The following is a 17609-nucleotide window of genomic DNA, read 5'->3' as shown; positions in this document are numbered from 1 at the left end:
GGGAATGGAAGTAACGCAGTCAGTTACCGTGTGAAGATGCGAACGCGCGCGTGCGCCACAAACCACACATGCGCGGGGAACACACCCAATAGTCATGCGCCAGGACAAGACATCGCTGGCAATATGCGGCTGCTGTTGTCTCTGGACGTCCATGGCTCCGGTACAGTTCGTCGGGCGCGTCGCCAGACTCGACGCACATAAATGTGAGGCAAATCGTCCCTTACAAACAAACAAGTTATGACAACTTCCGTAGATGGCTTTTCTTAGCGGCCACCTTGGGCGGTGGTCGGGGTGACCACAACAAAATTCTGAGACGGTATCACATGTGTATGATCCCTGCCAAGTATGGTTTCAACCGACCCTGTGGTTTCAGAGAAGATATTACGTCAATTTTGACAAAATATAATCTAATTTACAAAATTGGCAAAACAATAGGGAAAAATCAATATAACACATTAAACAACTCATAATCATGTAACTCTACATTACACAACTCATAATCATGTAACTCTACATTAAACAACTCATAATCGTGTAACTCTACATTACACAACTCATAATCATGTAACTATACATTACACAACTCATAATCATGTAACTCTACATTAAACAACTCATAATCGTGTAACTCTACATTACATAACTCATAATCGTGTAACTCTACATTAAACAACTCATAATCATGTAACTCTACATTACACAACTCATAATCATGTAACTCTACATCAAACAACTCATAATCGTGTAACTCTACATTACACAACTCATCATCGTGTAACTCTACATCAAACAACTCATAATCGTGTAACTCTACATTAAACAACTCATAATCGTGTAACTCTACATTAAACAACTCATAAACGTATAACTCTATATTAAACAACTCATAAACGTGTAACTCTACATTAAACAACTCATAATCATGTAAGTCTACATTTCCACTTCGAAGCAATTTCATCCATAATAATATGACAAGTTATGACGGACAGCGAATATACTTTGAGCAACAGTTGCCAACTTGGGGGTTACCGAACACAATATTGAGAAGGGTCCGTAAGCAGATCATACCTACTCAGCTTGGTCTAGACTGGTCCAGTGGTCTCAAAGACTCAAGTGTGGGAAGTGAAAGGATGGAACATGCTACGCAACAGCAACCATACTGGATGGTGGTCAGTGTCCATGGACTCTGTTTCGATAAGGGATCTTCCAAGAGACATCTATTGCCATGTGTGGTTCAAAATGGCTCACTAGTTTCAGAGGAGGTGGATGAAATAAGCTATGGGATTTCCGTAGGACAATGGCAAAGGCTCACATGTCCTTTGGCCAGGTAGCCTTAAAAACAAAAAAAAAAGGGGATCATTCAGGAGTGAAGCAATACACGTCTGGGCGGCCCAGCCACCATGGGCGTGTGGCAGGCAGGTGGAGGTGGGAGGTGTCCTCACGCCTCCTCACACCACCTACAATCAGACGACATCACACCCGCGCCAGCCATCCCACTCCTCCCTAACCCACCACAACAAGGTCGTTACTCCGGAGGGTCTGAGACTCGTATGTTGCTAAGAGAACTTTATCGACTTGATCTGTTTTTCTCTCTTCCATCAGGGCAGGGGCCGCTCCACCAGCGTTAATTGACTGCCAGTTCGTCACAAGTCCACTAATTGGCGTCCCGCGGGAGAGGCGGGAGGCTGCGCGTAACCAGCTCCACGCCACACCACACTCTGACGCACGGGGGTTACTAGTGGCACTGGTCTGGTGTGGCGGAGGACCTCCTCCACACCCTGCCAGGCTGACTGTGGCACTGGTCTGGTGTGGCGGAGGACCTCCACACCCTGCCAGGCTGACTGTGGCACTGGTGTGGTGTGGCGGAGGACGTCCATACCCTGGCAGGCTGACTATGGCACTGGTGTGGTATGGTGGACCTCCACACCCTGCCAGGCTGATTGTGGCACTGGTGTGGGTGTGGTGGAGGACTCCCACACCCTGGCAGACTGCCTGTGGCACTGGTGTGGTGTGGTGGAGGACCTCACCACTATTACATGGGGTCCCGTAACCACCCTTCCTCTACCATGACCCCGGGCTACCACCACCACACAAGAAATTCCTTCCTTGTCTTCAAATACCAAACTGCTCAGACTTTATCCTGTACATGTGTCACTTAATACTATTGCTATACAACACAAAATTATCAGTTCCCCATCCAACTCTATCACTCATGTCAGCGGTACAGTGTAAAATGACCATGAAGGACTGAACGTAAACATGTTTACAGGTATATAATCCCGGGAACCAAAATGAATGCGGAAACAGACATATTCACATGTTATGTACACCCGTCATATACAATCTACAAGGACAAGATGACAAGCCATTACCTTCACATGTATACATCCACATGTTCTTTCACTTATATATTTTCCTCATCCGCACATATATATACACATCCCAACAACACAAACACATCCATGTACATTTTTGTATTTCGCTGCCGTTCATCATCTAAATAACGTATTACTAATATTATCATTATCAATAATATAAATCATTATTATCATCAATTCCAAGACACACACACACACACACACACACACACACACACACACACACACACACACAAAACAATATAAATCATTATTATCATCACTTCCAAGACACACACACACACACACACAACAATAACACACACACACACACACACAACAATATAAATCATTATTATCATCACTTCCAAGACACACACACACACACACACACACATAATCAACACATGTGAGTGAGGCTCGGGCCAGTGTGTGGTCCCCAGCCGCAGTCTGTACAAGAGGTTAGGGCAGTACTTACAGCAGCTGTAGGGAGGTGAGGCCACCGAAGACGCCGGCAGCCAGCTCTGTGATCTTGTTGCCGTACAGCACCCTGCACACACACACACACACACAGAGGAGAAACCTCGTCAGTACAGAGATATACAGTGGTGGCTGTGGTGGTGGTGTTGGTGGCTGTTTTGTTGGCGGTTGTGGTGTTGGTGGCTGCAGTGTTGGTGGTTGTAGTGTTGGAGGTTGTAGTGTTGGTGGCTGTAGTGTTGGGGGTTGTGGGGTTGGCGGCTGCAGTGTTGGTGGCTGTAGTGTTGGTGGCTGTAGTGTTGGGGGTTGTGGTGTTGGCGGCTGTAGTGATGGGGGTTGTGGTGTTGGTGGCTGTTTTGTTGGCGATTGTGGTGTTGGCGATTGTGGTGTTGGCGATTGTGGTGTTAATGGGTGTTGGTGTTTGTGGCTTGGGTGGTAATGGTGATGCAAATCGTGTAAGAGGGTGTAATTCAGACATTAATATCTATCTATCTATCTATCTATCTATCTATCTATCTATCTATCTATATATATATATATATATATATATATATATATATATATATATATATATATATATATATATATATATATATATATATATCACAAAGTCTCTCGTCAAGCAATGTGTCATGATAATCATTAAAATAAATATCAACTTAAAATCCTGTAATGAAAACCGAAGAAAAACAGAAAACAAGACGGATTTGTGGCAATGAGCGACACAGACTCTGTATCACCTGGAAATAGAGGGGGTGAAAAGAGATGAGACAAACTTGCCAAGTTACCCCTTAGAACTGGCTATGGTCTCATAGCCAGCCTACCATATCTACACAAGTCCCACGCCAAAATCTAAGTCAAGGAAAAGGGATAACAAATATGTATAGAAAACGGAGCACTACACCTTGCAAAAATTCCAAATCCAGTAGAAAACGAGGTTGAAACAAGAGGCGCACATCAATACAAGCTCACACTAGATACTAATGAGGATATCTAAGATAAAAAGCCGAAACTGACGTCAAGATACAATATGGATAATAACAATTATCTGAAGACGAACTAATTTCAACAACACATACGAAGAAACATCCCCACAACCGAGGGACTGGAAAGCCTTTTCCAGTCTACGAAAAGAAAACTTCACACAAGATCAAGACGAGGAAGAGAAATGGACAGTAGAAATACAACCGTGGAGAATAAGACAAAGGTGAGAGGAGAACTCCGAAGCGACAGAAATGTACGACAATTACCCAGGAAAGAAAGAAAAAAAAAAGTGGATTACACACGAACAGTAATTATGTGGGTGATGAAACGCAGAACGGAAGCAGCAGCCAGGCCAAGCCAGGCCAAGCCCGCACAGCCCTCACGAACACAAGAGCACACACACACACACACACACAATGTGAGGACGTCTCGAGCTGGGTGTCTGGGATGACGAGCATAAGGTTAATTACCGGAGGGCGCAACAACTGAGGAGCATATCAGGTGAGCCGCTACACCAACAGCAATGCTCGGAGGCGCCAGCTGTCGCATGGGTTGACAACACAGTTAATAAGCCAACTCCGCGACATTCGACGTGATAATTACCCCTCCGGCCAGTGAGGCCTGACAAAGACCCCTCTGTGATCTCTGTAATCCTTCTGCGCTGCCGCTCACAGGAGGGACAAGGCCGCCGCTATAACAAAGCCACTCTCGGCGGCGAACCTGGACCGGAGTGAGGCGGATGGGAAGACGTGTGAGACACACTCCTCACGTCTCCTGAGCTTCAGTCTCAGGGGAATGTACTTACCAGCTCACCACGAGTCGTATATATACTGATATCAGTCTGCGTATCATTGTGATATCTTGCGCGACAGTTTCTGCTGACTCTCTGAAGACTTCGAGAGAGCAAAGAGGCACAACTCTCCAACGGAAAGTGGTGCCGGATATCACACAACTGGAGATGATACAGACGAGTCATACCTGTAACGGTGTATAGAGTGCAGACTCCATCTGGTCTTCATGTTGTGATTATGATGCGCGAGGCCTTAGCCTGGCACGGGGTCTTGTCTTCAGAAGGGCTTGTACACCCACGACCCCATCATCTCCAAGATACCTATAGTGTAAGATTCACCTCGTCCATCCACTGTGTCGGACGTATGTAGGTAAACAATAATCGTAAATTTCAAATGGTTATTCCTCAGCGGCTACTAAAAAAATTAGATCGTTTATATTCAGCCAGGGAGTAACGGCACGCTTGAGGGAGATGGATGATCTGAGATATACATGTGTGTGTACCTGTGCCTCAGCAGGTGTCGTCTGTAGCAGACTTATTTTGGCATTAATCCTGGCTCTACAGCCTACGACCAACGGCTCAGGCAAGACTCTACCTGGCTGACCTGGCTGTACGCCAAGTAAACATATAGTGCAACCAGCTACGTGAGACGTGCGTGTGTAGCACAAGGTGTTGCTCATCACCCTAAGTGTTCGGTATCACGACCTTTGGGCATGATGACCTAACTTTTAGCTTGACCCTTATGGCTCATTCTAAATGCCATAATACTCCAAGGGTCATAGCGTCGTATCCAAGCATGGTGCTTCCATAGACTTTTCGTAAACAAGAGAAGGAGGTCTAACTTTGGAGTCCATGTTACGCAGAGGGAGGGGTTCCATGAGCACCTTTGAAGAACAGAGGCACAGTGGAAAACATCGTATATAATGTCCACGGACGGCTCTTCATCACATCGCCTTTAAAAAAACAAACAAAGGCTTTATAGTGCACGAAGTCTCTCCCGACGCCAGTAAACAGAGCACTGGGAACCAACTTGAGCAGCAGACAAATCTTTCAGGTCCTGCAAGCGCCTGTGTGTGGCTCATCAGACTCCTGCAAGCTCGAGGGGGCCGAGTTCTGCTCTTAAATAAACAACGAGGGTATATATACATATATATACATGCAGAAGGCGTCCATGTCTGTATGAACCACGAACAAACACAGGAAGGAAAAAACTGCAACTTCCGCGAGCAGGGAGATAATATGAGCAGCAGCACACACAGGCCAGACATAACTCCAACACCTGAAGTAATAGTGAGGCAAGAGGTAAACTACCTGAAAGCACACGACTGAAGAAGAAAATCGGGACGCAAAGACAAAGGGAGGATGTGTACCCGCAGAAGGGCGAGACTTGGCCCTCCTCGCTGATCTAAGAACATCAGAAAATCCCACCAAACACAGAGGAACAGTGAAGAAGAAAACAGAACTCTATCCTAATATATAAAGAACGTAAAAATGGGATAATTATAATCATAAAAGAATATATGTATATAACCTTAATATCATATAATAATCATATATAACAAGACATGACCAAATATATACACGAGAGTAAGAATATGGCATGAGGCAGGAGGAGGTACTCACAGGGAGGCGAGGGACTTGAGGCCCTGGAAGGCGTCTCCAGCGATGGTGGTGATCTGGTTGTTGCTCAGGTCACTGTGGGGGAGAGAGAGAGAGGATGAGGCACTGGTGAGGTACTCGGTCAGTCAGGGTGGAGGGTTGAACATTGCATCATAGTGGGATGATGATGACTGTGATGATAATGATCATGGACGATACAGAAATGGTTGGGAGGATCTCTGATGACTTAAGGAAGATGATTATAAACACGACCACAAACACTTTGATCAGGAAACGTCACATCTCGTTTCCACTTGTGGTAATTCTTGCCCCGAGGAACATACAAGCAAAACTTCACTAGGTTATGACCAGCAAACACAGAGGAGGCACACACGAAAGGCATTCACAAACAGGTCTAGATGGTCAACTGTATCTCTCTCTCTCTCTCTCTCTCTCTCTCTCTCTCTCTCTCTCTCTCTCTCTCTCTCTCTCTCTCTCTCTCTCTCTCTCCACACACACACACACACACTGGCCCTGCCATATGGAAAAAATCTCGACCAGGCAATGAATGTTCAAAGGACGGGGTCCCACCAGCGTACAGCCCAAAAGGATCGGGAAATGTAACTTTCAAATCTTTTTGAGTCTCGCCAGACGGGAGACGCGTCTCATCTGACTGATACGTCGTAAGTCGCGATCTTAAAATACAAAGGAAATACGCAGGGAGGAGAGAGAGAGAGAGAGAGAGAGAGAGAGAGAGAGAGAGAGAGAGAGAGAGAGAGAGAGAGAGAGAGAGAGAGAGAAGAGGCCCGCATCAACACACGGGTCGGAGGCTCAGTCCCTTAGGGACGAAGGTGCGACCACTGAGTACGACGGTACGACCCTTGGGTATATGATGGCCTGGCCTTCAATCCGACCTTAATTAAAGAACTGAGTACGAAGGTACGACCCTTGGGTATGATGGCCTGGCCTTCAATCCGACCTTAATTAAGGAACTGAGAACGACGGTACGACCCTTGGGTATGATGGCCTGGCCTTCAATCCGACCTTAATTAAGGACTTAGGTTAAAGGTCAGTCCATCATACCCAAAGGGTCGTTGTGTCGTACCCAGCAGGGTTAAGGCCGGAGGGCCAGCACCAGGGAGGAGGGAGGTGGACGACCTCCCAGCACTACTGGGTCGTCCAATCAGCAAAACACTGACCCGACTGGTGATTACCTGATGGTGTGTTGTGGCGATCAGGAGAGGCAGCGTGATGGAGGGTGCGACCACTCGACCAATCAGATCTATGCCACATCACCAATCAGTGGAAGTTCTGATTCTCACAAGTTTATGTGGGAACAAAGGAGCCATCTCTTCTTTTTTTAATCGAAATTTTGAAAAGTATTGAATGAAAATCCTACTAAACTAAGCTTCATTATCTACATCCTGCTAAACTAAGCTTCATCATCTACATCCTGCTAAACTAAGCTTCATTATCTACATCTTCCTAAACTAAGCTTCATTATCCACATCCTGCTAAACTAAGCTTCATTATCCACATCCTGCTAAACTAAGCTTCATTATCTACATCTTCCTAAACTAAGCTTCATTATCTACATCCTGCTACACTAAGCCTCATTATCTACATCCTGCTACACTAAGCTTCATTATCTATATCCTGCTAAACTAAGCTTCACTTATCCACATCTTGTCAAACAGTTTCTAAGTTATCGGTTCCAATCATGACCAACTGGTTCGTGTAGCGCCAAACATCGATGATAATCAGATTCTGTAAAGCATCAACACAGTTCCTTCTTCCTCAGCTTGGTACATAAGACGGGTACGAACCTTGGTATGGGCAAAACACATCAGATATGGCGTTCCCAGAGGGTCTTACTGCCAGGGCTGACGTCCCAGAGGGGTCTTACTGCCGGGGCTGACGTCCCAGAGGAGTCTTGCTGCAGGGGCTGACGTCCCAGAGGAGTCTTACTGCCAGGGCTGACGTCCCAGAGGGGTCTTACTGCCGGGGCTGACGTCCCAGAGGGGTCTTGCTGCAAGGGCTGACGTCCCAGAAGGGTCTTGCCTGCCGGGGCTGACGTCCCAGAGGGGTCTTGCTGCCGGGGCTGACGTCCCAGAGGAGTCTTGCTGCAGGGGCTGACGTCCCAGAGGGTCTTGCTGCCGGGGCTGACGTCCCAGAGGGTCTTACTGCCAGGGCTGACGTCCCAGAGGGGTCTTGCTGCCGGGGCTGACGTCCCAGAGGGGTCTTACTGCCGGGGCTGACGTCCCAGAGGGGTCTTGCTGCAGGGGCTGACGTCCCAGAGGGGTCTTGCTGCCGGGGCTGACGTCCCAGAGGGTCTTACTGCCAGGGCTGACGTCCCAGAGGGGTCTTGCTGCCGGGGCTGACGTCCCAGAGGGGTCTTACTGCCGGGGCTGACGTCCCAGAGGGGTCTTGCTGCAAGGGCTGACGTCCCAGAGGGGTCTTGCTGCCGGGGCTGACGTCCCAGAGGGTCTTACTGCCAGGGCTGACGTCCCAGAGGGGTCTTGCTGCCGGGGCTGACGTCCCAGAGGGGTCTTACTGCCGGGGCCTGACGTCCCAGAGGAGCTTGCCTGCCGAGGCTGACGTCCCAAAAGGTCTTACTGCCGGGGCTGACGACGCTGCCGAAGGTCTTACGTACCACAGGGGCTGAGGCGTGAGAAGGTCTTTACTGCCGGGGCTGACGACGCTGCCGAAGGTCTTACGTACCACAGGGGCTGAGGCGTGAGAAGGTCTTTACTGCCGGGGTCGTCGACTTTACTCTGGTGCTCACGTGATCCTTGATTCCAGTGCTTGACGAGCGTCCAGCGCCTTCCTTTCCCTCCCGTCAATCAGCCGCGTTTTCTCCCCCAATCAACCTCTCTCTCTCTCTCTCTCTCTCTCTCTCTCTCTCTCTCTCTCTCTCTCTCTCTCTCTCCCTCCCTCCCCACACACACACACACCTTTGTGTCTGTGTGTATATATATATATATATATATATATATATATATATATATATATATATATATATATATATATATATATATATATATACTGGAGTGTCCACTGTAATATATCAGTCATGACGGGAAAATGATGCATGTAAGGTTCGTGAGCAAAGTCATTTTGGACGTGTGACGTAACTGCTGTGTGTGTATGTGTGTGTGTGTGTGTGTGTGTGTGTGTGTGTGTGTGTGTGTGTGAGAGAGAGAGAGAGAGAGAGAGAGAGAGAGAGAGAGAGAGAGAGAGAGAGAGAGAGAGAGAGACAGGGAAGGCCGACGTGGCCACCACAGGAGAGGAGGGCCAGCAGCCAGGCAGGCAGCAGCAGCAGCGAGGCGCGTCAACCCTGCCCGACCCCAGACGCGACAGGTGGGTCCGTGACCATCCTACCTGTGATGGAGCGGCGGCCAGGGTTTTTACCGGGAGGGAGTGAGGGAGGGAGGGAGGCGTGCTTTAGTTATATGGTGTTTTCGTGTTTCTGTTAAAAGCTGGGGAGGCTGAGCGGGGAGCTGTAAAGCCGCAGGGAATGTCGAGCGTATTCATATTTTTCTTCCTTGAAGAAGTTAGGAGCACTACTGCTGGCCCAGCCTCCTCCTGCGTCACGGTAGACGCTTCCCTCCTGTTGGTAGGAAAGGAATCTCCATATAACTACAACATTCTAACAAAACTTCACGTATTTCACTACATAAAACTTCACGTATTCCACTACATAATCCAGTAAGCCGAGGAGAAGGAGGGTCAGGTCAAGGCGACGTTCACCCAGTGAAGAAGTTGAGGTAAGACCCTGGCGACGGAGCCACACCATGTCCTCCGTCCGGACGTAATGTGGTGAGGCTGGAAGCATTGAGGACTGGAACAGCAACAGCCACACGTGAGGACTGGAACGACAGTAGCCACACGTGAGGACTGGAACGACAGCAGCCATACGAGAGGACTGGAACGACAGTAGCCACACGTGAGGACTGGAACGACACCAGCCATACGTGAGGACTGGAACGAAACCAGCCACACGTGAGGACTGGAACGACAGCAGCCACACGTGAGGACTGGAACGACACCAGCCACACGTGAGGACTGGAACGACACCAGCCACACGTGAGGACTGGAACGACAGCAGCCACACGAGAGGACTGGAACGACACCAGCCATACGTGAGGACTGGAACGACACCAGCCATACCAGAGGACTGGAACGACACCAGCCACACGTGAGGACTGGAACGACAGCAGCCACACGTGAGGACTGGAACGACACCAGCCACACGTGAGGACTGGAACGACACCAGCCACACGAAAGGACTGGAACGACACCAGCCACACGTGAGGACTGGAACGACACCAGCCACACGTGAGGACTGGAACGACACCAGCCACACGTGAGGACTGGAACGAGAGCGTAAGGTGGGTCGGCTTCTGTCACATTCTCCATGGTGCAGGTCCTTCTGTCGCTGGAGTGCCAAGCCTACCCCACCTCAGAGAAGGTCATGGACACTGACAACCATCAGGCCAAGTTCAGTCATCTGGTCTGTCGGGGAAACCTTCGTCGGTACAAGACGGTGACACACGAAGCCGTAGCCTAAATCACTCCCCCAAGGGTTCTCAAAGTCCACGTTGACGACCCGAAGCAGCCGCCGCAACTGTAGTGATGGACTGCATGCGACGAAATCCTGCTCACCTGCCAACTGGCCTGGCCCAGGAGCTGAGAGTCAGACCACATCACGATCTGTTCCTTACTCTCACACACACACACACACACACACACACACACACAGACCACGTGATTCAGCACATAAAAAGGGGGAAAAAACAAGAGGAAAAGTCTTAAATGACTAAACAAAAGTCTGTTTTTACACACACACACACACACACACACACACACACACACACACACACACACACACATATATATATATATATATATATATATATATATATATATATATATATATATATATATATATATATATATATATATATATATATATATATATATATATATATTCCTTATTCCTATGAGTCCACGGGGAAAATGAAACACGATAAGTTCCCAAGTGCACTTTCGTGTAATAATCACATCATCAGGGGAGACACAAGAGAGAAATATAAGTCAGTTATATATATATATATATATATATATATATATATATATATATATATATATATATATATATATATATATATATATATATATATATACGTCAGGTACAAAAATCATATTTCAGAAACGAATGCCAGGACGGTGTGAGTTTTGCTTGTGGTTGGTGTGTGTGTGTGTGTGTGTGTGTGTGTGCAGCAGGTGGGAGGGCTGGCTGACACAGCAGGGACGGGTCCCACTCGTGACTGGAATCTCCCACCCACCAAACCCCAGTCCACTCGGCCCTTTCACATTCTTCATATATTTCTGCGAACACTGGGCCAACGTTTCACCATAGCTAACGAAATTACTGAGATCTAGGAGTCATCATTTACCTCCTGTTTGCACATGTATTCATAATAACTAACATCATTTACAGATAATCATTTATCTTTATCGTACATAAAACTTGAGCCCTCTGTGGAGTGGCTAGTATGTGCGAAATACCTGATGCTGCTCCTACCCTCACTGACGCTGACACTCCACCAGTCCACCATGCAAACTGCAACCCGTTGATGCCCGCGCTTATGTACGTACTGTCATCAAGGTGGACACGTGTGCCTGTAATGCTGTTCAGTGTATCAAAATGGACACGCCTGTAATGCAGTACAGTGTTTCAAGATGGACACGCCTGTAATGCTGTCCAGTATATCAAGAGGGACACGCCTGTAATGCTGTCCAGTGTATCAAAATGGACACGCCTGTAATGCTGCCCAGTGTATCAAGAGGGACACGCCTGTAATGCTGTCCAGCGTATCAAGATGGACACGCCTGTAATGCTGCCCAGTGTATCAAGAGGGACACGCCTGTAATGCTGTCCAGCGTATCAAGATGGACACGCCTGTAATGCTGCCCAGTGTATATACATGGACACGCCTGTAATGCTGCCCAGTGTATCAAGGTGGACACAGATGTTACGTAGTCCAAAGGGAAAAGGTGAACACGCCTGTGATGCCGTCCAGTGTGTCAAGGTGGACCCACACCCGTACTTCCATCCAGCGAGTGTGTCATATCAACTATAGCTGGACAGATGAAATGAAGGCTTCCCAGCTCGGACACCATCATACGTTACCGACCTCCGCCCCTGTGGGCAGCCCCTGTCTACGGTGCGCCCACACCTCACGATCCTCCCCCGGCGCCTGCAACACTCAGGATCATGTCCCCATCTTCCTCACAGACCACAGCGTCCCCTCCTATTCCCCCTACAGCCCACAGGATCCCTTACCACCTTATTCACCATCCACAGGGTCCCTTTCCTATCCTTCTACATCCCTACAGGAACCATCCCCATCCTTGTACAGCCCGCAGGATTCTTTCTCATCTACCCCACAGCCCAAAGGATCCATCCTCCTCCTCCCAGAGCCCTTAGGATCCCATTCAATCCTTCCACTTTCCAAGGGATTTCTGTCGTGCTTCCGAGCCCACAGAATCCATTCCCATTCTCCAACAGCCCACAGACTCCCTTCCAATCCTTCCACGGCCAAAAAGACCCAATCCCATCCTCCTCCCACAACCTATAATATCCCTCCCACCCTTCTAAAGTCCATAGGATCCATTTCCATCCTCTCACAGCCCACAGACCCTCTTTCTATCTTTCCACATCCCACAGGATTCCTTCTAATCCTCCTTACAGCCCACAGGATCCATTACCATCCTTCCAAAGCCCACAGGGTCCCTTCCAATTCCCCAACAGTCCACAGGATCCCTGCCCATCCTCTCGCCGTTCCCACAGCTGTCCCACATAACTGGTGGGGGCTCAGTCCCCATGGCGGGATATCCCTGCCGCTGTCGCTGTGGCTGAAGCCTGGGAACCAGCGCAGGCAAAATATATATGCTTCCCTCCTGAGCACAGCTGCAGGGGATCAAAACATACCCTGGGTGAGCTTTGTGTGTGTGTGTGTGTGTGTGTGTGTGTGTGTGTGTGTGTGTGTGGGTGTGTGTGAGTGTGTGTGTGTGCCTGTGTGTGTGTGTGTGTGTGTGTGTGTGTGTGTGTGTGTGTGTGTGTGCAGGAGAGAGAGAGAGAGAGAGAGAGAGAGAGAGAGAGAGAGAGAGAGAGAGAGAGAGAGAGAGAGAGAGAGAGAGAGAGAACCAATACGTCACGGTGGACAGCTGGCAGCTCACACCGGCATTTACACACTCGATTAAACTATGATGGATCGTCGTGTTTTATGGTTTATATTTACTTCCCCTCCCATCTTCCCCCTAGTGACCTACAGCCATGACCTCTTTATTCTTCCCCGGCACATGACCTCTTTTGTTCGCGCGACGCCCCCACACAGGTGCACAACAGTGGACAAAAGCGCGATTAACAACACTCGCTCAGTGTGATACATGCCACAGGTGTTCGTGGTAGGTTCATTCGCTGTCAGTATTGTCATGCTCGCTGTTCAGTGGCGATCTAAACATAAGACTCGCATTTCCGTAATCCCGTCATCATCACACTGGTCCTCACTTCCGCCTTGACCACAGTCCTCGACGTGGAAGTGTGCTTGCAACCCTCCTGGTCTTCATTCTTTAATATGACGTCGACGTGAACACAAATCACAGTTTCACGCGCCATCCTTTGCAAAATGCTATCTAAAAGAAAATATACAAAAATCTCGTCAGCAAAGGACAATGAAAACCTACAAACGGACATAAACAAAGTCTTCCATTGGGCCATCGAGAACAACATGGTTTTCAAGTCTTCCATTGTGGGAAAGAGAGAAAAAAAATGAGGAACATTGCAGAGGAGTAATAATGTCTGACGACCTTATCATCAGCGAACACAACAAAGCAACAGATGCCTCCTCGACATGGATGGTGAGATGGATCCTGCAGACCTTCAAGACAAGAGAGGAAAAATCAATGATGACATTACTCAAGGCGTTATTTCTCTACCGATGAGAATGCTGCTCAATGCTATCATCACCACACAAGCCGGGCGATACTGGAGAATCAAAGAGTCCAGAAATCTTTTACAAGGAGTGGTAAATGAACCGAATTAATGGGAAAGGCTGAAATTACTGACGGGAGCGCCGTTAGCAGAGGTATATCGTCATATATACTTGAAAAGCTCCTGAAGGCATTGTCCCTAACCTTGCACTCGGGAAATAAATCTCCTACTGGCACGACAGGCTTGGGAGATTGTACGTTACTAGCTCTCAAATCAAAAGGCACAATAAGCACAAGGAGAGAAAACACCTTTAAACATTAGGTGCCTAAGTTCCTTCAGTAAAATGCCTGCAATTATCAGAAACACCCTAAGATGCACGGCAGAAAAGTCTAAGAAAGCCCTGGAACAAATATCTATAAAGTGTACCAAACCACCCAGGCTGCGGTGGGTATGTGGGCCTGCGGGCCGCAGCTCCCAACAGCTCGGTCGACCGACTGCACAACCCAGAAGCCCAGACTGTGTGGGGCAGAGGGCCCCCTCGAAGACGGCGTCAGGGGGACTTCGAGTTTTCGTCATCTCCTCATCTTCGTTTGGCTAACACAATCTCACCCAAGTGTCTCCACCATCATCTTACCCACAGTGCTCACCACGTGTCTCCACCTTCGTCCTACCCACATTGCTCACCACGTGTCCCCACCTTCGTCCTACCCACAGTGCTCACCACGTGTCTCCACCTTCGTCCTACCCACAGTGCTCACCAAGTGTCTCCACCTTCGTCCTGCCCACAGTGTTCACCACGTGTCTCCACCTTCGTCCTACCCACAGTGCTCACCAAGTGTCTCCAACTTCGTCCTACCCACAATGCACACCACGTGTCTCCACCTCACGTATCAACAGAACTCACCACATGTTTCCATCTTCAATTTACCAACATCACTCCACCCACACTACTCATCCACACAGAGATTTAACAGATTGTCTTAGGAAAGAGTCCCATGGTTTAATCTGAGGAAAAAAATAACTTAAAAAGATTAGAAAAATTAGAAATATTCTGACGTTCACCTTGCTATGGGTAATACCATTAATTCTACCACTATGCAAGACAAAATGCTCCAATCCACCTCGCTCTTGATGGTCATATGTCGGCTGCGATAAAACCTTCTTGTTTCCTATCAGTTTCCAACTGGGAATTTTCTCGGTGAATTTAGGGAGAAAAACAGACACATTTTCCATCGGGTGTTGAGGTGGATGATGACTGACCGCTGAGACCTACCGTGAAACATCCCTGCCACCACAGTGGCCACCGCACACACCACAGTGGCCACCACACACACCACAGTGGCCACCACACACACCACAGAGGTCACCACACACACCACAGTGGCCACCACACACACCACAGTGGCCACCACACACACCACAGTGGCCACCATACACACCACAGTGGCCACCACACACACCACAGTGGCCACCACACACACACCACAGTGGCCACCATACACACACCACAGTGGCCACCACACACACCACAGTGGCCACCACACACACACCACAGTGCTCGCCTAGCGTGTTCACACGATGCGTTCCACCTAGCTAGCCACCTAGCTTACACATGATGGACGAAACACTGCACCATTGATTTATGACGGCATTTTGTTGAAAATAATATCTATATACGTCGTAATCATGACATTTTCCTTTCTTTTACACTTTGTGATTTATATATATATATATATATATATATATATATATATATATATATATATATATATATATATATATAGCGATGTCTTGACCTGACAGCGGCCAAGATGACATGGCTTTGTCAGCGGTGGTGGTGACGGTGGGGCCTCGCTTCCTCCTCTGACACCCCCCCTTCCCCAAACGTCGCGCTAAATATAAACCGCTAAATCCGAGCCCACAAGTCAACTTTACGAGACCTGTAATAACTTCACTACGTGTAATCCATCCGCTCAACTAGTGAGGGAAGACTAATTCATCCGCTCACAGTAATTCCCAACAATGCAACACGTCCTCCTCACGAAATCAATTTTCCCCGGTGGATTGTAATTCCGTGTGATCGATCCCTGTGTTGTCCCAGATTACAAGACGCTGGCTACTAAATTGTCAGGTCCTGGTACCTTGCCCCCCACACTAAGCCTGCCTGCCTATCCCCTCCCCCAACTCTCCCTCATCGCCCCAGGCTTGCCAGCGGTACCCACCACCTGGACAAAGGTGTTCGCCCTTGTTGCGTGGAAAGACTCGAGCCGTCGCTTTGGCTTACAACATCAAACACATCCACGTCCCGGGTGGCAGACAGGGGTACAACTAGACCCCTTGCATATGTATGGAGACTCGAGTCATCTTCCTCAAGGGTTAAGTCGTCGCACAGAACGGGTGGAACCATCGTGCATAAAGGGGATTCAGCTGTCGCACTCTCAGCCGTCGTACTCAAGGAGGACAAGTCTTCGTACCTTACGAAGTCAAGTTGATGTACTGAAGGGAGTTAAACGGGTGAATCATCGTACATAAAGGGGGATCAGCTGTCGCACTCTCAGCCGTCGTACTCAAGGAGGACAAGTCTTCGTATCCAATGAAGTCATGTTGATGTACCGAAGGGAGTTATGTTGCTGTACTCAAACCCTCCCATTGATCTATCATTGCACACATCCTAAGGTTCTATTTATGTCGCACGTACCCACAGCAACCCCCTCCAGCACGACGGTACGACCCGGTGAAGTCGTCTTCGGAAGTCTTCATCCCTGACAGCTTATGGTGGGCCCCAGGTTGTTGGATTAGGTCGCTTGGGTCGACCAAGCTCTTGGTAGCCGCAGCCCTCAGGCTCACACAAGCCCCCTACAGCCTGGCTGGTCTGGTACACCACTTTGTAAGTACCTTCCCTACTGTATGATGGTCTGAACTCTGACTTCAACCCTTTACAGTCTAGTCAAAAGGCCAGCCCACTACTCTTAAGGGTCGCACCGCCATGGGTAAGGAAGGAAGGAGAGAGAGAGAGAGAGAGAGAGAGAGAGAGAGAGAGAGAGAGAGAGAGAGAGAGAGAGAGAGAGAGAGAGAGAGAGAGAGAGAGAAGCACTCCACACACAGAGCATAACACTGGGCTGCTAAGGGTACAAATCTACACTATTAACGGGCGCGTGTGTCTATATGAGTCGACAGGACCAGTAGGGGGGCCCTAGATAAAGCTTAGAGCTAAAAGCATTCCAGACATATTACTCTGAAGAAGAAGAAAAAAACCCAGCATGTTGGCAGCCGCTGCACTCCCTGTAATAAGGCATAAGACTTACGTTATCACAGAGGAACTGACTTCATAACAGGCAGGGTGAACGAAATTATACCGCAATACACTTTATCGTAGAACGTAATTCAGACGACATCAAAGGGA

The 17609-nt window shown here is 48.4% G+C and overlaps 1 protein-coding gene across 1 annotated transcript in view; it reads right to left on the bottom strand.

Moving 5' to 3' along the window:
• The window catches only part of LOC139759459 (protein slit-like), a 1061304-nt gene that overhangs the window by 103210 nt on the left and 940485 nt on the right, over window positions 1-17609 (bottom strand). The window contains 2 exon segments of the mRNA XM_071681610.1: window positions 2836-2907; window positions 6232-6303. Coding sequence (XP_071537711.1) covers window positions 2836-2907; window positions 6232-6303 — 144 coding nt within the window.

Source organism: Panulirus ornatus, chromosome 33, assembly GCF_036320965.1.
Source record: "Panulirus ornatus isolate Po-2019 chromosome 33, ASM3632096v1, whole genome shotgun sequence".
NCBI classification, from domain to species: Eukaryota; Metazoa; Arthropoda; class Malacostraca; order Decapoda; family Palinuridae; genus Panulirus; species Panulirus ornatus.
This window is presented reverse-complemented; position numbering and strand designations above follow the sequence as displayed.